At 43.0% G+C, this 26,303-nt stretch overlaps 1 protein-coding gene across 7 annotated transcripts; it reads left to right on the top strand.

Moving 5' to 3' along the window:
* Positions 1-316: 316 nt before the first annotated feature.
* On the top strand, positions 317-26,303 carry gdpd5a (glycerophosphodiester phosphodiesterase domain containing 5a). Of its 7 annotated transcripts, none has more exons than XM_056408164.1 (17): positions 325-626; positions 6,202-6,376; positions 13,584-13,687; positions 13,940-14,033; positions 14,111-14,170; positions 14,260-14,358; positions 15,304-15,397; positions 16,129-16,274; positions 16,876-16,958; positions 17,239-17,389; positions 19,864-20,094; positions 20,470-20,615; positions 22,017-22,140; positions 22,611-22,693; positions 23,738-23,752; positions 23,997-24,109; positions 25,465-26,303. In XM_056408164.1, exons 2-17 carry the CDS (start codon positions 6,260-6,262, stop codon positions 25,554-25,556), a joined length of 1,752 nt encoding a protein of 583 aa, XP_056264139.1. In that variant the 5' UTR covers positions 325-626; positions 6,202-6,259; the 3' UTR covers positions 25,557-26,303. The 7 variants fall into 7 exon arrangements, with proteins under 7 accessions (XP_056264158.1, XP_056264139.1, XP_056264117.1 ...); XM_056408142.1 differs by having other exon boundaries at positions 329-626; positions 19,864-20,085; positions 22,017-22,164; XM_056408132.1 differs by having other exon boundaries at positions 329-626; positions 22,017-22,164.

Here is a 26,303-nt window from a genome sequence, read left to right as displayed (position 1 = left end):
GTGGTATTTCATGTTAAGTAAACAACACACGCAGGCTTTTGAAATAAAAGTAATTAGCCATTTGTTACAACTTCTATATCGGGTGCTTTATTAGATAGGCTAAATACAGACTGAAACGTATCTCAATATAAAACATGTTCTTTCTCTAATGGGACCTTCATTCACGGCTCCGGTGCTTTTACCTGCGACAAAGACGTCGTGCACGCTATAAAAAGTCGCCGGTTGAACTCCGGACGGAGTCCCGTGACTGGTCTCACACTTATCGTGGTCAGAGTATTTTTTGCAGCGTGCTCCACAGCTCCACCCACACCGTGTCTGACGGATTACAGCCGTTTGAACTCTTTCTGTGACCGCTGAAGGTACGTCTTTATACTCGCGGGGAAACTATCCGGTAAGAGTTGTTGATACGAGAAGCAGTTAACCCGTTAAAGCCGCCGCGGTGCACTGGAGGCTGATGAGTGCCGCCGCGCAAAGTCACTTCACAGACTTCTGTGAATCCGTAGACTGAGGAGGGGACAGTATGTCAACATCCACGGAGATAACTGATTAACCGACAGCTTCCTCGCGTGCTCGACACGGTCCGGGACCAAAAAGAAAGACAAATAAAAGAGAGGGCTGCCGTGGAGGTAAGGGTCGTGTTTGTGCACACTTTGTCGGATTATCTTCCTATAATCTGAGTTACTGTCACTTTGCTCTGTGCTACGTTTAGTGACCGACTGAGTGGCCTGTCCTCACTGTGTATTTGTCTTTGTCAATATGTATGTGACATCATATTCTCATTATTGTGAAGCCCCCTTTTCCTAACTTTTAAATGCTATACTATGTCCAGTGTGCGGTCTAATCTGTGACGCACACCGTCTTCACGACGGCACGTGCGGTCGGTTTCTGTTCTCCCGATGTGAGGGATTAAAGAAAACACACCGATGACTACAGTCATGTCAGTCGTGTGTTGACAGTTGTGAAACTGCTTCTGTGACACCTGCTGCGGACTCGAGCGCTTGTTTCAGACACGCACGAGCAAACGCGACTAAAATTGGGACACTAGTCCCCCCCCTACCCACCTAAATCCGTTGTTGTTTCTCAGAACACCTCATCGTCAAACTCTCCCTTCATCTTGAACTCAGCTCCACACCTGTAGAGTTTCATGACTGCATCTTAAACAGCTGTGATCCTATCCTGGTGTCAGGATCTGCAGACAGACCGATGTAGACACAGCTGGCTCGTCCTGTGGTACTTCCTGTCACTGTAAGTGTCTTCAGGACGAGGTCTGGCCATGGTGACTCTCGGACTCACAAGATGAAATATTATTGTTCCTGCCTTGGCAGGTAATAAGAAATTATGACATGAACACATACTGAATTAATTTTGATCTGCCTCCATTTCCCGTCATGCCTACAACCTTTTCTGGCAAGGTGAACACTGAATTAATGAGGTAGATGGAGGTTCTGTGGTTAATTAAAACAATACTGAAAATAATCCATTGTCCAATAAACATGGTTGAATGTTTGTTAGGTTATCGACCTGTCGTGGGTTTCTTGAAGTGGTCTACAACCAAGTTGGCTTCGTCACCATCTATTGCAACGCAAATTAATCAAACTTTAATCACATTGGTCTGAAAAGGAGAAGATGTATCTGACTTCCTATCTGTACCCCTGGCCTCGCAGACTAATATCACCTTCAATAAATCAGGTTGCCTCAGAACCGACAGGTGTTGCCAGGACGACGAACACAGTGTCCTGTTCACAAGCTGAAGACTATGGAGACTTCATAGTTCCGGAGAACACCAGCTACTGATATAAACTCTAAACGCAGCTTTGTTTCTCATTTACTCCCATACCCCCAACCCGGGTAATAAACGCATGGCACTATTGGAAAGTCTATTTTTGGCAAAATCCGCTGAAAGATTAAGGGTACTATTAATGCATGCATATATAAAATGTGAGAGAAGGATAGAAGCCTGGAATGAGGCGACAGTGACCGAGATATAAAGGCTAATAATAGACGCATATGGCAGAATCTCTGCGGCAATCTGTCGGCTGAGACTTGGCAAATTATAATGCATCATCATTCAACGAGCACATGAATCTAACTTCCGCCGCCGACTTTGCAAGGGGCCCTGGAGGCATGCGGACAGTGACCAGGTTACTTGGCAGGGAGGTGAGGAGAGCAGTAAAGTCCTCAAGTAAGTGGCAGGTTCCTGAGTGGAAAATGAAGCCAGCAGAATGAGAGCCACGCCAAAAGCTTACTGAATACGAAACAGAAGCTACCAGAAAGAATAGCTCTTTACATCTGAGGGTCCAATCTACGGCACAGTTGCTACCGCTGACTCCTTACAGTCCATACACCGAAGTGTGTGTGTGTGTGTGTGTGTGTGTGTGTGTGTGTGTGTGTGTGTGTGTGTGTGTGTGTGTGTGTGTGTGTGTGTGTGTGTGTGTGTGTGTGTGTGTGTGTGTGTGTGTGTGTGTGTGTGTGTGTGTGTGTGTGTGTGTGTGTGTGTGTGTGTGTGTGTGTGTGTGTGTGTGTGTGTGTGATTTTTTTACGGAGGTGTAGAACCACTAGAAAGGGTGGGCCCCACATTTGGATAAAACAAGTTCAGGCCCCACAAAGGAGGTACGCAAGGGTGTGTGTGTGTGTGACACACACACTCCTTCAGGTGAGCTAGTTGCACACGTCTGTCAAGTGTTCTTGGAAGTCCTGGACCTTTTTTATGATCAGAGCTCTGTCTTTTTGTTCGGGGGCGATATGAAGAAAACTAAGAGCACAATATTTTTTCACCGAATATCTTGATATTATAAGATTGACTGTTTGTGCATTGGTTCACAAAATATTTACAACATGAGATTTTTGATAAATTATTTCCAGGGTAAAGGCAAGTAATGGAACAGCTATAACAGAAAATTGCATCAAACAGCAAAATTACATAAGCAATATTACGATATCCAAACTCTAAGATGATATCCAGTCTTATATCACAATATTGATATATTGCCCAGCCCTTACCAAAACCATCTGACCATCATGGCATTATCTGATAACAGACAGAGACCTGTACTTCATTTCCACGTAATCCACGGAAGGACTAAATTGGCTTTATTCCCATTTGTCCAGTGGGATAGATATGTGAATACGGGAAGTCAAACTTTTCATAACTGGATCCTGTACCACGCATCATTGATGTGGAGTTATTTTCATTTATCTTTGTACAGAAGCTTGAAATTACGTAGCTATAGCGGAGTGAAGTGTCTCAACCCTGACTGGACAGAGTTTACCTCATGATCACTGCAATACTGTAACGATAGCGCCATTGGTAAAGAAAACACAATGACACAATAGGCCGACCTGGCTGGAACAGGGCCCTGGTGATTTCAGCTCCAGTTGGCCCTTGTTTTGAGGATGGGGTCAGGATGTGAATGCTGGGAATCTGCCAACTCTGAATCTGGGAGAAGGCTCCCTCAGGCCCGTGAGTTCTCATACAATAACCAGTCAACAGTGAAAGAATGTAGATCTGCAAGGTGGCTGCATAACTATTTCACCCTCTTGAAGATTGTTGTTTCAATGATGGTTAGCAGTAGCACTGAATCTTACAAGGTCACACTGATCCCCTGAGAATACCTGAAAAGGAAGCACAGCTCAAGTGCTATACAGCATGAGACACACACAGTACCCAATTGTACTGTGGCATTAATGGAGTGCATAGACAGTGAGCAGATAGGAGCCAGGTGGAATAGAGCTTTGAGAAGTTTAAAAGCAGAATTTGTATTTTTGCAGTTTCTGTCCATTTATGTGCATTGTAAAAAGTGGTATAAGAGCCACTCTGAAAAGACATTGAATACAAGACAATTGCTGGCGTCCTCAAGCTTTGCTGCCAATGTTCAAACACGGACCAACTGGAGAGAAGAATAGTCATTTTCAGTTTTTAAATAATCCAATGATCCTAATAGTAACACAGTAATGCCACAACATATTTCATTTTGAGAATGTTGATAAAATTATACTGTATGAAATAGAAAGCCCAGATTGCTTAGGACCAGTATTTTTTTATATTGCAGGCACATCTTCAACTTACAAATTATATATTTTTTCCTTTGATAAATCTGCTTGTGATTCGAGCTTGTTTAGTTATTTACCTTTTTTTTAAATCTCTGAAAATGGAAAGTGACATGGAAACCAAGTGTTTGCTGTACACAGACCGGTCCCCTGTCATGTAGTAATTCCTGTGCACCGCGATAAGCACAAAGGAGCAGTTTGTTTTGTTCAGGACTGTTGACCAGGAAACACGCCCTTATCTGCCTCCTTCTGACTGGGACATTGCCGCTCATTGCTGCCTTTTATAAAAAAAGATACACAGTGAAATGTGTAACAGTTTATTTCAGCTGAGTCTTCACCTCATATTAGTTTGGTCTCAAATGGCACAGCTCGTTAATGAGGCTCGGCCGGCTTTCATACCTCCACGGTGTGTTGGCAATGTGGCTTAACGGCCATCAAGACTCTACTTGGCCTCCTTCACAGTATTGACAGTCACTCATGTCACCCAACCATGAGTACAATTCACTAAATGTAGACTGAACAAGACTAAACGTCTACAGCCAGGCCAGCAGTTCTGTGAGGCTACACTTGTACAGATTGTAAAGCCCTCTGAGGCAAATTTGTGATTTTGGGCGATACAAAATAAACTGAATTGAACCTGGGTGGGGATGGCCCATTGTTTCCATGGCCCCATTATTCTGGTACCCCAATGGTTCTAAATATGTCCCATTGTTGCCCTGAAGACAAACAACCTTTGTTCTAAAGGCGCATTGCTCTGAAGATGCAACAAAGAGAAGCACATGGCTAATTATTCATCAACTTCATGTAGATGGTTGTGGGCAATGCTGTGGCAATATAGATTTTAAGTCATGACACATCACTCTGTATTTTCTTACTTGTTGCCGTCGTTTGTTTGGTTGGTTAGGTTTAGGCAAGAGGCGTGAGATTAGTCAGGATTAGAGTAAGACTATCAGGGTAAGCCTATCAGAGGCAGAGTAGGGGTGTGGGGGGGGGGGGGGGGTTCATGTCATTGCAATGATAAGAACAAAATATTGCAGCCGTTTAAGAACGTCATTCTGCATAATAATTAGCCATATGCTAGTGTTCGTGGCTTTTTAGTCCAAAGGGAAACATTGTTTGAGGCTGGCGGAACAAAACAAAACCTTCGCACAGCAACTATCAGCATGCTAATGTGCTTACTGTGACGATGCTTACACACTGATATCTAGGTTATATTTACCTAGGTTCACCATGATATTTAAAATTGTTGGCTCTGGAGACCACGGATGTCTGTACAATTTATTTGAACTACCTATACATTATTTATTGAGATATTTCAGTGTGGGCCAAAGAGGTGGAATGGCATTGCCATCTACAGTATCAAGCCATGCTGCAAAACAATCAAACAAACAAAAGAACCAGTGATACTTTGAAAGTCCACATCTTCTCAGGAACTGTCACTCACTCAGGGCACCAAGGTTTTCTAAACAGAAGCCCTGCTGGCGCACGTGCTTGCTCAGACTGGGCGTGTGTCCAGCTTTATTTTTAGACTTGATACAAACTACTCATACTGTAGGTTACATGATCTGCTATTGTGCTGTTCCACAAGCTGCCGAAATGATGATGAGAAAAGTTTAAAAAGACTAATAACGTGTCCCAGACCTGGCACAGCATCTTAGAGGGAGCCATAAGAAAAACTAAACCAAACTAGACCTTCTGTGCCATTTGTACCTACCACCAAGGCAACAAGCTTTTCTCTGAGGCAGTATAAAGTTGGAGTTGGATGACGTCGTCTCACTCTTTCCCTTTTTCCTGGTGTTCTTCTTTTGGAAGCATCAAATCATACCCAGAGATAGGCGCTGCCTACCTACCGATGCTTGTTTTCCACAGTCATAAATGTTAACGGTTTACTCGGTGACTGTAAACATTATTATTATGATGTCGGTCCCAGACGTGACTCACAATTTGTAAAGTGTGTTGACTTCCACCAGGTGATTTTACTCCCAACAAGAGCCAGGACCGTCAACATGTTCAGTGTTTTGTGAAAGTATACCTCGGCAACATGACGTGACATGGTGTGACACGGCGTGTTGATAAAAGTTGTAATTGTTCCCACAAAAACTGATCTACTATTCAAAAGCTTGTTCTGTTTAGTAACCCTTTGATCTTCCCCAGGGTTCCCAGTCCTGTGTGGGATGTTAACGGACTGGTGTCGCGTTGAGGCTGAAGGAGCATGGTGAAACACCAACCCTTGCAGGTCTATGAGAAACAGGTCTTTGTGTCCTTTGTCACTGGGATCTATGGTTGCCGCTGGAAACGCTACCAGCGTTCCCAAGATGACAGCTCCAGGGTAAGACTGATCATTAATATAAGTATCATGATGATGTATAGAACTTCAAATATGATTTACTTGGCATACTAATAAATTACTTTATATTACTGTCCCAACTTTGTTGTAGTACTGTAGATGTTGTGTTGCTGATGGGTGAGCACATTATGGCTCTTTGAAGAAAGCTGGTTACTGTTAGGATGGGCTATTTTAGTTCAGCACTTATTTCAAGACCTTACTTTGAGCATGGTCAATGTGTTTTTCTACTCAACCCATTCCATTGAACAAAAAAGGATTTACCTGCATGACACCAAATCTTGCTTCAGCCTGATTGGTTGATACCACTCAGACTGCAAACATCTTGTCACGTTGCCTCCAGATTCTGTGTAAAACAGATAAGTGATTCCGCCTTTACGCAGAAAGTAAACAAACAGTGTCATCCTTCAGCTGCTTATTACACGTGGGCTGTCGACACTGTAATAGGCATGAAGTCACCACATCTCCGGGGAGTTGAAACAGAAATGTGCACTTCTTCATGAAGGAAATGTAAGTCGCTGTCCTCTCGGTTGTAATAAGAACAAGAAACATGATGTGATATTGTAACTGAGTGTATACAGCTATGATACATCCAAATCCAAACAGATACCCTTATCTTTATAGTTCCACGTATGCTACATGTACGCAGGGATCTTGTCGATGAACGTATGGAAAGTAGATTGTGTCCATTATCTTACTTACGGTACATAATTCACAAGATAATGGACACAATCCTGCTGACAGTGCGCTGAAACCCGATCGCACCTCAGGAATAAATGAGCTGTTTTCCATTGTGTGGTTCTGAAGGGCAGAAATAGGTCAGGCTTTGTGAAAGGCAACACAAAACAGTACCCCAACGTGCATTCAGTAATTATGATTATGGCATAAGGGGCTCCATTTATGCTGCTAAAAATAATTTTTTAGACCATGACGAGATGTAGGGCAGTGTTAACGAGTCAAAACTAAATGTCTCATACTTGTCTAACACCAAAAACTGATCCCCGCCTAACCTCCTTTTTAGTTTTGTTCCTGTTTTTTGTAAAGTATCTAATTAATGTGTAGCTTCATTCATTTGAGCTTTACTTGTTGAATAGTTTAGGAATCATTACACTTTAAAAGATTTAAATTTGAAAGGTTATTTGGAGGACTAATTAATTAGAGGTTGATGTCATCCCAATTTTCTATTTTTGTTTGCTGAATTCCTAAGTAACTTCTAGACCAGGCCCTGGTAACTGGGGAAAACGATCCTCACAAAGAAGCAGGGATCAGAAACAGCGCAGTGTTTGGATGTGTAAAGCAGAGCCCGACACCCAGCTGTGTTGGACGCCCACTGGGCAGCCGCAGCCACTGCTGCTGGACGTCGTCTTTATCACAAAGAGCCAGCGACTCGGTCGTAAATTAGTCCATTTACTGAATGTGTGAGGCGGTCACTGATGTGCTGACCAAAAGGGAAAAATACAAGCGCACAGCTGCCTCTTTCCCTTCTGTCTCCATTTACAAAGATTAATACACACACACACACACACACACACACACACACATACACTGAAACTGAGAGGTTCGCATTAATGCACTGAAATGCTGTCTGTTTACACTGAATCACAGTGATGTGTGGCTGATTGTGTCATCAAGGACACATTTAATTTGGCTGCAAAATATGTACTCAAGAAGTCTTTTAAGACCTTTTTTCTTTTTTGCCAACAGTTATTCGGGTCAAGAGCTTCAATTCAGTTTATTTGTATCACCCATTCTCACAAATTACAAATTTGCCTCAGAGGGCTTTACAATCTGTACACATAGACATCCCTGTCCCAAGCTTCAAATCCACACACTCAGTTATAGTTGACCGATTCGTCCTGTTAGCCAACTAACGCCAGGGCAGGACTAACTGTTAGCCAACTAGTGCCAGGGCGGGACTAACTGTTAGCCAACTAGCACCAGGGCGAGACTAACTGTTAGCCAACTAGCGCCAGGGCGGGACTAACTGTTAGCCAACTAGCGCCAGGGCGGGACTAACTGTTAGCCAACTAGCACCAGGGCGAGACTAACCGTTAGCCAACTAGCACCAGGGTGAGACTAACCGTTAGCCAACTAGCACCAGGGCGAGACTAACCGTTAGCCAACTAGCACCAGGGCGAGACTAACCGTTAGCCAACTAGCGCCAGGGCGAGACTAACTGTTGGCCAACTAGCGCCAGGTCGAGACTAACACTGCCGCAGCCTCATTACCGGGGACGGTGAATCTCACAGTGACGCCCTTCCCGGGTGAATTTGACTGGTTCTATACCCTATAGATGTTGTTAATCACGTCAAAATATTTAGCTTCTTTGCTTCAATTCTTTCAATTGTTCACCTTTGCTTTCCAGAATATTCAAACAGTATATGGTGTTCCTAGAGAAAAAATATCTATATTTGAAGACTACAAATTGCCTTCCCATGATTTATATTTGTCTGTTTTTTTATCTTTTATCACCTCCTTTATCATGTTTCCTTTTCTTTCGGTCCTCGCACACAATAGAGATTTATCTAGTCAACATTTTGACAATGCAAAGTCAGGGCTCGCATTGAGCGGGACAGTCACGCATTTCGGTCTTAAGTCACGAACTCCCGCCACACATCGTATTTCTCACGCTGAAAAAAACTCTCGGCTATTTAATGTTTTAATGTGTCGCAGCACGCAAACATGAGCTGGTCGCCCTACCCTCACCATGGAGGAATCAAGCGCTCCCCTGGAGTTCTGCTGTGACTTATCAGCCAATCAAAAAAAGAAATGGGCTACACAATAGCCACTCAGAAAGAAAACGTATCTGTTGTATCTGGGTAAGGTTTAATCCAGCAACCAATGAAAATGATGAGCGCTGTCTGGGTTTGTGCACCAGCAGTTCTAATTGGAGAGATGGAGAGACCTTCTGAAGGCCATGTAGTACTCAGGAGAAAGTGTCTGATATCTCACAGCACAGGTTGTACTGTACAGCGAGAGTGGCAGAAAATGTGAAATGTAGGTAACTACCACAATCTGGATGTAATGTAGTGAATGTGTTTTCGTACTCTACTAACCATCAAACCGCTTTTCTCATGTGCTTTTCAAGCACAGTTATACTGTTTTGTAGATCCCCTCTAACTCACGTTTTACTTACACGTGTGTCTTTGTATCAATTTGACAAATCCTTTTTTTATTGAAGCTTTTTATTGGTCCCTCCGTTTCCAGAAGGATTTACAATAACGCAAAGGCAGCCCCACTTGAGCAGTTGAGGGAGTTTTAGCAGGAGTTACTGAGGAGCATGCTTCTCCTCGTCACCATGTTTCTTCACGAAGGAGATTTTCTCAGCCAGGGATGACCTGACTCCTTAGTTACAACCTTTCTCTAGAGCAAGCCCATTTACCGAGGAAAATGAATGACAATGCAGAACACTTCATAATAAATAATAACCATGGCGGGATCATATGAGACACATTTTGGGAAGCGGTAAAGGTCCATAAAAGTGGATAATATCTAGGACGTCCTTCCACTGTTTGGTTCACAAGGTAAATTGACAATGTGACTCTGGCCCAGTGCTGAGTAGTCACCTGACCTCCATGTTGCCTCTCTACCAGTTAAAAACAGCCAATCGGTAATTGTCATACCCCCACACTGCCATGCCTTCCCTGGTGCATGCCCTCCTGGCAACAAGTGAAACCTCTCACAAGTCTCTATGTGCAGAAACCACTGCTTCATCAGTGCAGCCATATGCTCTCTACCTGCACATGCATCTCATTAGCTCCCAGCCTCTTGCATAAGCCAGTCCAGGAACGGTGTGGGGCAAAGCTGATCAATGCTCAACAAGATTTGTTGAAGGCCTATCATAGTTTACACCACCCGACACGTGGCATTAGCGCCTAATCCTGTTAACTACTGAAGGGACGAGTCCTTGAGTTCTGCACAAGCTCTCCTCTGCACCTTAGTTCCACATGTCATGCCGGTAGACTGAAAACATCTGAGTAGCTGAAGGGCATCCGGAGAGCACAGACCTACACACAGACTGTTTCCATGAGTTATTATAACATGTGTAGGGCTGCAACTAACGATTATTTTGATAATCGATTAATCTGTTGACTATTTTTTCGATTCATCGCATAAAAAAAGAAATAAATGTAATTTTCAACCCTTTATTCAAAACAGGTTTGGTCAAGGAAAACCTGGAAAAGTCATGGTATTTAAAAATGGTTATTTCCAGGCCTGGAAAAGTCCGTACATTTGTTTTTATCCCTAACGTTTTGTAAAAGTAATGCAAATGTGTTATATTCATATGTTTATTTACTGAATGTATATACTGTATGCTATGGAATTCTCATTGTTAGTTTAAATACTACATCTTCTCACTTGTTCATGTATACACAGTTAAAAAAAAAATTTAATCATGGAAATTTGGTTTAAAGTCCTGGAAAGGTCCTGGAGATCCACTGGTCAGCATGTGGATGAACCCTGTCACAAACAGAACTGGCAGCGCTTTACTCTCCTGAGTTGGCTATTTATGGGTTAAACGCGTCATACGTGTCGGTGAGGCGACGTGGCTTATCTCCGTTGCTTTGCTCCGTGGAAAAATATATACCGCCATCCGCCAAAGAATAATTAACCACTTTTTCTACGTTATACTTCAGAGCGGAGGGAGAGGACAGAACGCTGCGTTGTGAGAGCCAATCAGCGCTGAGCTGCTCCTCTGTTAATGAATCTAATTGGCTGCTGCTGCTCACGTGGCGCTGGATGCAGAAGTCATTCACGTCGTCGGAGACATTCACGGAGCTGTGTGCACCTACGGGTGACATTATGAACCCAGACACCAGGGCGCTACATGTCACGACGTGTGTGGCATTTCCACAAGAGGATAACGTAGAAAACGTGGTTATTTATTCCGTGGCGGATAGCGGAAAATATTTTTCAACGGAGAAAGGCAACGGAGATAAGCCACGACGCCACTCGCTGTGACCGCTGCGCGTGCAGACAACATTTAACAGAGCGGAGCAGCGCGTGAGCTCTGCTCAGGCGCTCTTTTAATGAGTATCGATACTAAAAATATGCTAAATCACATCGTTTTTAACGTACGGGTACTTTGTTTGTATCGATACACCGTGCAGCGTGACAGCAGTAGATGTAGCGGACTAACATTCAAGCTAATCTAACTTCCCAAACGCTGTGGACATCTGAACGCTGATTGGTCGAGACGCGACACGTCCCATCAAAGATGTTTTATTGCGAAGAGCACCACTTCACATTTTTTCCGCGCTCACTGCAATCTCAACGGCAGCGGGCCAGGTGAAAAAAATAATAAATTGGAACGCGTCTCTGATATTGTTCAGGAGGCCGGTTCACATGGGGACCACTGCTCAGGAGAGTAAAGCTGTCAGTCTGTTTGTGACGGGTTCATCCACATGCTGACCAGTGGATCTCCAGGACCTTTCCATGACTTTAAACCAAATTTCCATGATTAAACATTTTGTGAAAACTCTGTCTATACGTGACAAAGTGAGAAGATGTAGTATTTAAACTAACAATGAGAATTCCAAAGCATACCGTATATATACCGTGTAAATAAAAATTTGAATAAAACAAATGTTCATTACTTTTCCAAATATTTTGGGATTTTATTTTTTTCATTTACTTTTCTAGGCCTGCTAATAGCCATTTAAAAATTCCATGACTTTTCCAGGTTTTCCATGACCGTACGGACCCTGTTTTGAATAAAGGGTTGAAAATTAAAGTTTTTTTGTTTTTTTATCCGATTAATCGATTAATCGCTAAAATAATCAACCGATTATCAAAATAATCGTTAGTTGCAGCCCTAGTCATAACATCACCCGTAGTCGCACACAGCTCCGTGAATGTCTCCGACTACGTGACTGACTTCTGCATCCAGCGCCACGAGAGCAGCAGCAGCCAATTAGATTTACCAACAGAGGAGCAGCTCAGCGCTGATTGGCTCACAACACAGCGTTCTGTCCTCTCCCTCCGCTCCGCTCTTGTTTCTCCTTCGCCGCTTTGCGCTCAACTCAACTTTGTTTATACTCCGCGACATATTGAGCGCCGTAATAATTGCACGACACAACGAATCGATAATTAAATTCGTTGCCAACTATTTTATTAATCGATTTTATCGATTCGTTGTTGCAGCCCTAAACATGTGTGTAACTGCACTGTGATTTGGATCCACTTCAAACTTCAATGCGTTTCTTCTTGGTTCATGCTCCATCCTTCCACCAAATTTCCTGAAAATCGGGCTAGTAGTTTTTCCATATTACCAAAAATAGTAGAACTGGGTACACTGCTCTGCCCGATGAAGATGGTCATGACCCAAGAGTCGCAGAAAACGGTTTCTCAAATATCTGAGGGAACGTTTGATTTTAAAAGTGATTTCTGGGAAGTGCTGTGCAAAGACACCATGGTGATGGCCACATGTCATTGCATACATCATCTAAGATCTTGACAAAACAAGTAAAAGTAGTCATTGCATTAATTTAGGCTGAGAAACAGACTGCTGTAGATCCTAAAATTGTCTGACATTATAATGTTTAAATATAATTTGATTATGAGCTAAATTCAAGTTGATTGTGTGGTACTTTTTTTTAGCCAAGCTAACAAAATTATCTGCATCCTTCTACACAAAAATTACTTTTCAAAACTGTATATTTCCAGGATTTTTTACATTTGGGGGCAGCACAAACGAGCTGTAAACGCCACATTGACATGTTGTCACCCCATAAAGTTGCTATGCTTAACAAGTAAAGTAATATCTACTCTGGTTGATAGGTGGCAAAATCCACATCAGAAAAGTGAAGAGCATTAAACCTGTATTCTATCTACTGACCACCAGGGGCGACTCCTCTGGTTGTATAGAAGTCTATAGAAAATGACTACTCTTGATTTATTCCCTCAGTAAACATGAGTTTATGTCTCAATCTCTAGTTTCAAATCTTCTTCAACACAGCATGATGTTCATTTAGTAAATTATGGTATACGTATTTAGAGATAAGCAGACCATGAAGCAGGGTACGCTTTAGGGCGGGGCTACAAGGTGATCGACGGGTCACTACCACTGCGTGTTGAATGTTAACTGTTGTTATTCTGCTAGTTGTTTATTGCTGAGAGCGCAGAACAAACTCTTCATGTGCTGGTGAAGTAGTCTGTGTATGAGAACTGTTGCTTGTGCTTTCCTTCACAGTGGGAGTGTACATGGTTCGTCATCTTGTGCAGTTCTTTCCTCCTGCTTCTCTTCTGGGCCTACTTCTGGTTGGTGGCACAGAATGATTTCAACGAATTCAACTGGTGAGTCTGTTATCACACAGTGTGACTTTAAGCTGTTTGGGCCCAGAGTATTTGAGTATGAAACTCAATCAGACCTTATGGCACAAGGGCGACAACCAGACCTGCCAACAAATGTACTTTGAACTTTATGGAGAACTAATGCCATTGTTTAGTGGGTTCAGGCTTCAGAGCCACGGCAAAGTTCTCCTATTTGATGTCAATTACCTTTGCCATGCACATTGATCAGCCAAACCTCACCTGTTGCCACTCCAGGTTGGTGTACAACCGCTCTGGAGAATGGAGGGACGAGACGATCCCCATCCTCGCATCCACCACCGTGGGATTCAGCTACATCACATTCTTATTGGTAACGGTTGCACCCCTAGATGTTAGCAAACTTGCTTATTGCTCAGTAAACTGACTGAAGGCGGATTACCTTTTCAGATTTTAGCACTTTTCCATATATCCTTGGGCCAGCAGCTAAACCTCTACTGGGTTCACAAGGTGCTGTGATTTATCGCTCTCATTTTTGCCATGGATTTGCTCCACAAAATCTTCCGAAATAAAAAATGTAAAAAACCTTGTCTCCACAGATAGGACTGTTGGCTACATTGCTCACCACTATCTCTGGCGTCATCTCCATCGATGACTTATGGGGAGATGAGTGGGACATCCTGCTGCTTTCACTGCAGGTTGGTCCACAATCAGAAGGACATGTAATGACTGCATGATTTTGTTTTTTACTTGCATTATGCATAGTGTAATAGTCAGAGTTAAAGGGAGGTGTAATAAATATAAAACATCGCAGTTCCCATAAAGCGGCATCCATTAATCTTTTGATTGACGGATTTAAAGTATGATAGTGGGTTATTGTTGTTATATTGTCGTTGTTACTTGGTTGGCAAACTTGTCTGTTTTTTGTGCTTTTTTTTAAGCTTAAAGGCATAGTTTAACAATTTGGGAACCACTTATTTTTTTTTGCCTTGTTGCCAGACCTTTCATGAGAAGTTTTATGCCAATCGGGTCTGCCCATTAATAATGAACCAACAGTAAATTAGCTTAGCTTAGCATAAAGAAATGAAGTCGATGCTCTCGGCCAGGAAGTAGTCGTGGAACATTATGCTTTGTAAAACCATAACATGGTGAGCTTTTAGGGGGTCGGTTGGCAGATGGTCTGTATTCCTTCATTCAGAACCAGGCCAGCTGTTCCTCCCTGCTATCACTCTATATGATAAGCTAAGGTAACAGCTGCTGGATGTAACTTCTTTAACAGGCCATACGAGTGGTATCAATCATTGTGTTACTGTTATCTAAATCTCTTTGTTCAAACTGAGGTCTTGAAAAACCTACAGCTCTTAAATATTGAAAGAGTACTGCGTGGTGTAGTTATTATGATAACACTTCCAGTCTGGAAATGGCTGTCATCACTGGAAGTGAATTAACCTCACCAACAACACTCATGATCAGAAACCTACAGCACACACATTGTTTTTGTAAGAAGGAAAAGCTCTGATCATTGCACGTTGACCTATTTCTGACGTGTATTTATTATCTAAATGTCCTCAATGTTGTCCTGTCTAATTTAATAAGTGACCAACAATCAACATCAGTGTTCTCCATTTGTGTTTTGTTACCAGTCCACGGCACCTTTCCTGCACATTGGAGCCCTGGTGACCGTCACAGCTATCAGCTGGTTGGTAGCTGGGTATGTGGTCCGCAGAGAGCGATCCAGTAAGTGTTGACCTAAGTTTTCAAGTGCATGTCCCCGTCATCAGCCGGGCAGAATGCGCCTCTGATTTATTTGGCTTATAGATCCGTCGTGGTCTCGAGACGACGGGTCTACTACGGTCCAGGAATGGACTGTAATTTTGCAGCCTGGTCTTGGTCTCAGACAAAAAAGACCCGTGAAGACCACAACTGTGGGGGATCCAAAAACTGATTACAACTCCATAGCTTGGTTAATTTGTTGCAATCAGTACTGTGATTGCTTAGAGAAAATAAAGAAGATTGACACGCATCAAATTCACTTCTGTAATGAAGTTTTTAGTATTTTATTAAGACATTTATCATGCTACACATATAAATGCACACACATATGGCAATGGAAGAGGTTTTCTGAGGGTCTTTTTGTGGGAATGTGGAACTATCACATCGGTGCCTAATATTGTTTGAGTTCTACAAATATGTAAATTATGGTGTTATGTCATGTAATGACTCACACTGGTCGGGTCTTAGTCTTCACTCGGTCTCAACACCTCAAAGTCTTGGTCTCGTCTCGGTTTTGATACACTCTAGTCGTGAGCCTGACTTAGTCTCCATTTAGGTGTCTTTACGACAACACTGATGCAGAGTTACGAGGACTGGTGAAGATCTTTTTTTTAAAATATGATTTTAATATTTTTGAAGAAGGCCCTTTTGCTTTCCATAACGACGTTGAAAACCCCTTCACTCCTCATTCTCAGATTTCCAGGTGATGATGTTGCTGATTTACATGGTCATCCTCCTGGTTGTGTATTTGGCGCCGCTCACATTCACCTGCCCCTGCATCATGGATCGCCACAGCCTCCGACCACGGCCAGACATCATCGGTCGACGTGGAGCTCCGATGGTGAGTGGGTGCTCCAGACCGTCTGATCCAGTTCATTGCTCTGTGAGAGAACATGTCACTGAGGTCTGTCAGGTGTTCCCTTTTTAATAGGTGCCTTAATCTTCTCATGAATCACTGGATGTTTTTTTAAAAATCTTAAGTACATAGATGGAACGTGTCTGCACAAATATTTCACACAGCAGAGTGGTATCCAACTACACTACCACACTGAGCTGTCATTCCACAGCTGGGCTAGCAGATACTGTTCCACATTTCTAGCTGTAAACACATGTTCACAGATGTTTAGAGCTGTCCTTTCCTGCCCTCTAAAGGCAAACACACAAACATGCACTATGTACACACAAATCACAAAAACCCTCGGCTTTCTCTCTGCAATGTACCTCTTGATGTCAGGCAGTTTTTTTCTTCACGGGGTCCACAATGTTTCTTCAGTAGCTTGGAACAGACCAACCAAACACTGACTCTAAAAAAGGCCTCTCAGGTTTCTACATGACTTAAAGCCCACTGTATTTCTCCTACTTGCTTGGACATGGACGTTGAGTGGAGGGACATTCAGCTGTTTGTTGTTTTATCATTCTCTTACATCCCATTTCTGCTCTAGCTGGCCCCAGAAAACACCATGGTGTCCTTTAACAGAGCCCTGCAGTATGGAGCCAGCTCCCTGGAGGCAGACGTCACTATCAGGTTATTCACCACATGAAGCCTTTTTAATCCCAGGTTATTTATCTTTTCATGAACTACAGTCCCATTTATAGATCCCACAGCTGAGATATAGGTTGTTTGGTAGAAACCTTGACATTTTATGAGAGATGCACATTAATATTGCCATTTGATGTCGTTATCAGCATATTACACATTTTTATTGAGCTGCTGTTTTGATGTCAAGTTATTCTATTTTTAACAAAGTATAATCTAAATCATAATAGAAGTTGTATATGTTTTCTGACCATTTTGTCTCTTCCAGTGTGGATGGTTTTCCGTTCCTTATGCGGGACCGCACGTTGAGACGAACGACAGACATCCACAAGGTGTTTCCAGCCCGGCAGTACGATGATGCCTCTCTCTTCAACTGGACTGAGATTCGCTCTCTAAATGCCGGCCAGTGGTTTTTGGAGGTACTGAAATCCACTCGACCTCACACTGATTTCTTCATGCCGATTCCATCACAGCTATAACAACTAATTTTCCCCTTAAATCACCCCACATTATTCCCCATATTCTGTTTACACAAAAAAAGAAGTCCTTCAGGAATAAAAAATGTTTTTTGTTTTGAAGGAGTCCAGGAGGAATTACGAAAGGACAATAAATCGGCCTTTAGGACTGTGTTTTTGGTTTGAATTTAGGATACAGTGCAAGAACTTTAACATAGCAAGTTTGGAATCAGTCTGCAAATGCTTTAGTTAAAAATTAAACCAAACTTTTCTTTGGTTGTCAGTTTTAGTTTTCCAACAAAGTTCAAAATGTGGCCTGCAACAGTAAGGCTGTTTTTAGCCTCGCTGATTGCCGGAAATGCTGCTGAAGCAGTTGATCACTTTCTTTGTTGGCCGGTTCAGAGGAGTGAGGAGTCAGCACCAGTGGCGGCTGGTGAATTTTTTTTTGGGGGGAGCGCAGTTGGGCGACGCGGTTTAAATAGCACTCAACAATGAAAAGAAAAGAGGTTTTGAGTAGAATATTGTAAAAACCAAAGCTTTATTTCAAGAACACAGCGTGCTCAACACTGTCCAATAACAACTATCAACACACTGTAACTTTGGGCATGAGAGGTTCAGAGCAGAATTCTTTAAGAAACATTGGGTTGGGTTTTAGAGGTTTGCAAAATAAAAGAGTTTCACCCTCACATGAAAGAGGTTCAGAGCAGATGTTACAGATGTGGAACGGGCATGGAAGAAGTCGGCTCAGATGGTGGATTTTCCCAGCACTTATTTATTCTGCAGAAGACAACAGAACACACACATTTGCCTTCTGATCTGTCTCTGCACTTCCACTTCCCTCAGCAAAATAAAACCATTGTCCATGGAAGACAGGACCACATTAAATCTAAATAATAACAATTCTCATCAAAAACCATGACATGTAACATACAAGGGGAAAACAGAGACCCCTAATGGACAAAATAAATAACTACATGAGCTAGAGTCATTTCAGCAGAAACAGAAAATTCTAACTTTGAACAAAGGAAACACATACCTGGAGAAGACAACAGAACACACATTTGCCTTCTGATCTGTCTCTGCACTTCCACTTCCTAGACACGCAAAACACAATTTACACAAGGAAAATATACGTCGGGGCGACCGGATGTAGCTAAACAAACGGTGCCAAAGTGGCTCAATGAGACCGCCACCAAACGTATATGTTGACGGTCTAAATGACACGACAGCTGGACGCCGTGATCGTATTTGCGACCATTACTGTATGTAACATAAACGGTTAATTTTTATAAAAGAATATAGCCAAAATAGTGCAACATCGTTTTTCACTAAACTCACCCTCAGCAATATAAAACCATTGTGAGCAGGGTTGCCAGGTCTGTGTGACAAAACCAGCCCAATGGCCAATCAAAACCAGCCCAAAAACCAGCCCAATATCAGAACTCAAAATATGCCCGTGCTAAACCATATACACTGCTTTTAAAGTCCAACAGCATTGCTATCATTGCCAAATGTATTGTAATATCTACAAAGTAACAACATATGTTTAGTTTGCCAGCATTAAAAGCAGTTTTATTTCACCTAGGTCCTAAAATGGCCTTGTGTAATTATACAGTATATTATCATAAATAAAATGTGTGCGTGCTGATCTTGAGTCAGTTTGGTAGGATTTGGGTATGAATAAATTATTTCATTTAAAATATGGATTTTTATTTAAAGATATTCATGTAATTTGCATGCAAAATAGGTCTACCGAACCAAGGACAAAAAATTCAACCAGCAACACTTCAAAGTGGCCCGATTCCGCAGGAAAACCGCGGACCTGGCAACACTGCTCTATGGGCTGAGGGAACATACGGGTCTCTGATCTGCCGAATAATCCAATCGCGTGCGCATTTGTGCGCACCAAGATTCAGTTTCATCCGCCAATGTGAAGCCGGTCATTGCCAAAACGACTGAAATGTTGTATCGATGCCGTACACACGTTAGAACAGCGCCTCGAAAAAGGGAGGGCTTCTCTCCGTGATAATGGCGATATATTATATTTTTTCACATTAACTTAAGTGGTTGTTGACAGGGGCTTACGGTCTCCCACACACATTTAGCGCGTCAACACGGTATATTTACTATTTAAATGATTTGGCATATAATGTTTTTTGACAGGATTTTTAAATTTATTTTTCTTCTTTTTTTTTCATCTTCAAATTTTAAGAGGGGTGGCGCACTAGCGCCCCCTATGGACGAACCGCCACTGGTCAGCACACAGCAGTAGGAAAAGCTATATAAGAGTTTTTCACTGGAGGTACTTGAGCATCTAGTCCTATATGAGCACAAAATATCTGAGGCTGATTGGTCCTGAAGATTGTGTCCGATTAGCCGTGGACAGACAGAAGAACAAAATGCATGTTACATCTCTGTCTGCCTCTCATTTGCCCCAGAGTGACCCCTACTGGACAGTAGAAACCCTCACAGCAAGGGACCGCAGCAGAATAGGCAACCAGACGGTGTGCAGTCTGGTGGAGATGCTGCGTCTGGCGGCCCGGGCCAACGGCTCGGCACTGCTCAACATCCGCAGGCCTCCTCCAGAGCACCCTCGCTACCGGAGCTGGTTCATGGACACGCTGTGGGCTGTGCAGAAAGCAGGGATCTCCCAGAAGAGGGTGAGGACTGTAGGTCACTCCATATTACACTTCTGATTGCTTGAAGGTGTTGCTTGTAGATCTGTTGAGTTAAGCACACTAACGACTGCCACTGAGACTGGCAGCTGGTATTGTCCTCCAGTACACCGAGTTCTACTTGGGGGACAACCAACACTCCGAAAGAGATGTAGCCTGGAGTTTGACTGCTGAACACGGTGTATTCACCATGTTGACTGTGATTGCCGTAGATAGAACAAATGTATAATTTAAAATATCAATATGATGTTGAGAACTCTTCATGTAGCACCTTTTTTAATTTCATGAAAGTGCAACATCTTTGGATATGAGGCACACGCTGCATTCAGTCTGACCCGGGTCTGTCCCTGCCTTATGTGTTTGTGCCAGGTGACGTGGACCCCCGACACGGACAGGGGGAGGGTGCGAGGGCTTCAGCAGACCGCAAACGAGAAGCTGTCGTTGGAAGAGATGAGGCAGAGGGGAATAACGAGCCTGACCCTCCACTACAGCAAGGCCAGCCACAAAGACATCCAGTAAGAGCAAGCGTGTACCGCTCGGTGACGGGAGAGGGGGGGTGCTGCTGAGACAAACCATGGTGAAGATCAGAGGGAGCTTTGTTTGTTGCTGAAAGAACATAAACAGACCACATTGTTGTCCTTTTGACTTATTCCTCATAAGAATAACTGTGATGCAACTCTGTCATATTTCTGGACAAAGTGCTGTGCTTTCTAGGCTTTGCTTGCTGAGTGGGTGGAGGAAAGGGATGGAGGTAAACAAGTGTGGGAACCAATTAAAGTCAAATCTCAGCAAAAGAGATGTGATATTAGAATGAGTTGCATTGTCGATAATGCAGGCGCTAAGTTTTTACAAGGAAAAAGAATGAATGGAAAAGAAGAAGAAAAATCTTCTTAGAAAATATACAAATTCTCCATGGAATTTGATTAAACTCTGAATGGTGAAATGAAATGATTTCATCACCTTTTCTCAGGTGATCCTCATCTACCTGAAACATAGTGAGAAGAGCTGTTGTAACAGAAAATAAAGCCCATTACTCGTGAGCCTGTTTACACGGAGATCCCGCAGTAAAGAGGTTCCCCGTTCGCTGGTTTCTGGTTTACACTGAACAAACAAAGGCGATGTAATGCTGCTCGGCGTGTGATTTTTAGACAGCGTGCCATCCTTCTGGAAGCAAAAGAAGTGCTGGTGTACAAGGTGCCATGTCGGTGTTGGAAAAAATATGGTACCACGACCCCTTTACCCTAACTCTAAGGTTTGAGGTACGTACTTGGACAGACTATAAACCCCCATCATAAAACAAAAACCCTGTTTTATTGTCATATTACATATAGTCACATACATATATGAAATGTATCCTCTGGATATGACCCATCCTTAGTTATTTAGGAGCAATGGAGCAAAGTGCCCGGGGAGCAACTGGGGGTTCAGTGCCTTGCTCAAAGACACTTCGACATGCAGCTCATGGGGAGAGCCGATGGAGCCGGCCCCCTGCGGTTGCGGGAGGACCACTCTCCCCACTGAGCTACAAATAATGTGCTTTGTGGAGAAGCGCTCAGTACAGTCCCCAGCAGTCTCTTTACTGTTCCTATCTCTTCAGTAATGGTCCAACATTTGGTGTGTTTGCACATTTCTAGTGGTTCAACGGCAATAACGGGGCTTTAGTAACAAGATGATGATAAAGTTAAATTTTTTCTAGGCCCTTATTGCATATGTTAAAATGCATAAACAACATGAATGTCTTCACTTCGCCGTCATCAGGACACGACAATGTTTACAGCATCTTTAGGTGGCAGACTGTAGCTCTCCCAGTGCAGGCAGCTCTCATGCACACAACGCACTAAAAGGAGCAAAGGATTTAAAGGGAGACAACCTTTTCTCCTCAGTGCTGACATTTTTCTTTTTCTTTCTTTCCGCAGGGAGTATCTGGCTAATAATGTGAGTGTGACTGTCTACCCAGTGAATGAGCCCTGGCTCTACTCCCTCCTGTGGTGTAGCGGGGTGCCTTCTGTGTCCTCCGATGCCCCCCAAGTCCTCCGAAAGGTGCCTTACCCCATCTGGCTCATGGTAAACAGCTCTCCTCTTCCTGTCTCTCATCTGACGCCACACACACACATAGACAGACACACACACACAAGGTCACACACACACACACACACAGAGACACGGTTACACACACACACACACACACTCACACACAGACAAGGGCACACACAAGTACACACACACACACACACACACAGACAGACAAGATCAGACAGAGAGACAAGAGGACAGAGACTGACGAGGGCCCAGCAAGGACGCAGAGAAATAGCGTGGCGTTGAGGGACAACAGGACCCTGGGAAAAGAGTGTGAGATGAGGGCAGAGATCTGAAGTAACAATCCTCTGTCTAGACTGCCTTTGTGCACGCAGGCCTTGTGTTGTGTTTACAGCTTCAGACGACATGCACGTTAACGGTGACCTCCGGTGGCGTTGACTGGGAACTGCCGTTCTCTTTCCCTTCTGTTGCAGAGTCGGAACGCTTACAACTTCATCTGGATCACGTCCAATCTGGTCTCCATCGCCGTCGTCATCGGGATTTTCGGTTTCCAAAAGTAAGTGCAGTGATCATGTTGCCGGTCACAGGCAAACATCAACTAGCGATCACACCCTTTTGTCAGAAAAAAACTGTCAAACGAAAATTATTTTTAAATGCATACATTAGTTTAAAGCACTAACATAAAACATGTATTACATCATTTGAAAATTGGTATACAACCAATGCAGATAGTTTTGATTGTATTTGTTGTAATGCAATTGCATTTGTGCTACACACAGAATTTAAACTTTCCATTCAACATCAACTTGTCACGTTTATTCAGAATAATTCACTGAACACGTGGTCCGCTGCTTTTCAATTAGAAACAAGCTGCTGTGCACAGAACTGCTCATGTGGGTGAACTGAGCCTCTAAAGTGATGAAGTCTTGTTTGTTTTCCGGTATAATTTTAATTTGATCTGCTTAAGGAAACACAGTACATGTTGTATTTTGTTTTAGCTCATCATCTATTTTAACTCTATTGTTTCTCCGAACAAATATCATCTAAATGTTTGCAGGAGCAGCATATCGCTGAATATATCAAAAGTTGTGTTGTTAAAGGGAAAGATGGTTCTGATGTACAGCGTGTGGCTCTGTGAGCTACGTCTCTGTATACAGTAGATGGAGTTGGTAGAACCAGACAGGATAATGCGTGTGGGAGCAAAGCAATGTACCTAGACACCTACAAGTCTGAGTTTGAGGTGTACTATTCAGTGTTTGCTGTTTTAAAGGTTGAGTTCCCACTGCAGTGCATTGCTTTGGTCCTGTGCTGGTGCTCCTGTCTGTTCCTCCAGCTACTGCAGTAATACGCTGACTGTGGAGAAGAGCCCCATCAGAGCGTCAGCACCATCCCTTCACGGTGTCGACTGTTCATTCTAACCTTTCTTTATCTATTGTCTGTCTCTTTCCTCTTGTCTTTTGTCTTCTGACTGTCTGTGTTTCTCCTCCACACTCTAACATGTCCTGTTCCTCTCTGTCTCTCTTTGACATTTGTACTTTGTCCTGTGCTCTGCCTGATCTGCATGCAACCTCTCCTCCGCCGCCCCCCTGGCATCTGTCAGCTATCATGTGATCAGGTAACTGCTGCGACTGCTTCGGCCTTTGTTTCTGCCTCCTTGTCTGTCCTACTTGTGCATTTTCTGCCCGACGCCCCAAGGCCAATTTCCTTCCTCCTGTTTACCAATGTGCATCTCATTAAGTGTATGTGTGCTCATATTTTAAAGGCCCAGTCTGGGCATAATAATCATTGAATTGTCTGATTCAATGGACTCATTGCCCCTGCATGCTTGTGACAGTCTGTATCGGTGTGTGCTGTCCCAGGTGGAGGATGAGAGGGATGCAGACTTATAACCCGGAGCACATCATGCTGAGCGCCGTGGCCCGCCGGACCAGTCGGGACGTCAACATCATGAAGGAGAAGCTCATCATCTCAGGTGCAGCTTTGACTACATTCACATCTGGAAACGGATGTCTCGGGTTGAAACTGGACGTGTGAAATGCAGCCATGGGACTTTGCATCCATACGTTTAGCTATTTTTATACAATATGGCCATTCAACCAGTCTTTCTCATTATAGGTAGAGATTTGTCCAAATATCCACAGGTGCAGCCTCAGTCTATCTGTGTGAGCATCCACACTCGTCTGGGCTGTCACAATCAGATTTTCACTCCTTCGTCAATATGTTGAAAAAATTATATTTAATATTTGGAGAGGAAAAAAAAAAATCATGCTTATTAGTCAAATTCATCTTTATCTTTTTTTGCAAATACATTACACTCAAAATATGAGTGTAGGGGGTGGCAAGAGAGTTTGTTACTATGGGGGAAAAAAGCATGTTTAGGAGATACTGGATTATTTAAGATATCTTGTGTTTATAATTAACATATCAATATTTAATTTTTTTTAAACACCATTGTTATTATTGGTTTAGCACAACACGCCTAACTCACACTTATTCTTATAAGTGTGTCCGGTAGTCTAAATTGAGTTCCCTCTGGTACACAGCATATGTCTCAGGCTTTTATTGTTAAAAGTAAGACCAGAAGGAGTGGATCTGGTCTGCTCTGCCTTTGTCAAAGGTGAAAGGAGTACAAAGCCTCCGTGTTGTAGTGTAGGAGCGCGGGAATGAACGCTACGGACAAAGTTACTTTCTTTGGCTGCACACCTCTGTGGCCGTTTATTTCCTCACACAAAACATTTCACCCGTGACACTGACACCTCGTGACCTTTAACCCCTCAACGCCACCCCGTTGCCCTGGTTACGCTCCCAGCTCTTAAAGGGACCCGGTCACGTATCCTGCACACCACCCTACTAGTCTTGTGAATTATGTGCTCCCAACAGAGTCCCCTACATACGACCCCCCCAGAATTCACCAAGACTAAAGAAAACAACAACAACAAAAAACACACTCAAAGTCTCGGGGCCCGAATCAACCGTCCTGCCCGACTCCTTTTTACTGGAGCCCTAACCGGAGGCAGCGCGGCCGTTGCCGGCAGCTTCTGGGCCTTGCAGCGGCGTGGTGGAAATATAGGAGGGCGCCCGCGCCACGGGGGTTCGATCAACCTTACTGGCTGGTCTAGGTCGAGCTGTGCTGGTTTCAGGATGTTTACTTAGAAGTAGGGTCATTTTTTCATAGACTTCTGTACTATCGGAAGTCTTTCTTCAACCAGAGGTGTCGCCCCCTGATGAACAACTAGGCTAAATCTTTCCCAGTGAAATTGCGTTTATCAACATGTTGAAATGTGTTCATTAGTCAATCATCAATCATCTCCCTGTCATCTGTTTCAGAACTCAACAATGGGCTGAGCAGCACAGAGGAGCTGTGTCTGTACCCTGAGAACGGTTATGCCACGTACTCTCATGGAGGCCTCAGTCACTGAACTAACACACGGCTGGACCTCCGAGTTCAGCGCTCGACTGACTGGACCTTGTTTTGTCCTCAGAGGAAGGATACCAACTTGTATCTAAAGTGTTTGGCCTGTTGATTTATCAGTTTTTAAAATAACACATGTTGTAAATGTGTAAGTAATATATAATACATGCATGTAATATAACTTTTGTAAGTGTATTTTCTTTCCGTAATACTGCCAGCATTTTCAATGAAAATAGTTCACCACTTACCTTTAACATGGCTGTTAAGAGTCATTTTCATGTTTTCAGTATTATATCATCACTTCAGGGGTCAGCTGACCAGTGACCAAATGTCTCATGAGTGTTATGCTATTTCCTCCTGAACGGATTTGTGTTTCTCAAAACATTATTTCAATTAGTAATCATTTAAACACATCATTGTATCAACATTATTACAAGATACATTTGGTGTGCTGGGGTATTGTGAGCATATTGTGATGGATGTTTTTTTCTGTCATGCCATGATTGGTTTACTGTTTAGTCATATTAGCTCTTACATCTTTCACGTGACTGCCTTTTTATTTACTAAATATTTAGTGTAGTCTTTTAGTTCAATAAAAGGGGTACAACGTTCTAGTTACAGCTTCACAGCCGCAGGCATATCGGCTGTTCAATAAAAGTGATCTTTTCTCTTTGAAAAATGTGCAGTTTGTCTTAAATAATAAATCAGTCAATTTTTAAAATGGAAATAAAGAATCCTGGAATCTTTAACAATA

The sequence above is a fragment of the Pseudoliparis swirei genome, chromosome 3, assembly GCF_029220125.1.
Source record: "Pseudoliparis swirei isolate HS2019 ecotype Mariana Trench chromosome 3, NWPU_hadal_v1, whole genome shotgun sequence".
NCBI classification, from domain to species: Eukaryota; Metazoa; Chordata; class Actinopteri; order Perciformes; family Liparidae; genus Pseudoliparis; species Pseudoliparis swirei.
Note: the sequence above shows the minus strand (reverse complement) of the source record. Positions and strands in the feature narration are given on the sequence as shown.

Bases quoted from the DNA above. Each gene is read 5' to 3' on its own strand.
- gdpd5a (XM_056408132.1), top strand. From the start codon at position 6,260: ATGGTGAAACACCAACCCTTGCAGGTCTATGAGAAACAGGTCTTTGTG. The intron at 14,359-15,303 runs GTTGGTCCACAA...TTTTGTTACCAG, and splicing joins TCCTGCTGCTTTCACTGCAG to TCCACGGCACCTTTCCTGCA. The intron at 15,398-16,128 runs GTAAGTGTTGAC...CCTCATTCTCAG, and splicing joins GGTCCGCAGAGAGCGATCCA to ATTTCCAGGTGATGATGTTG.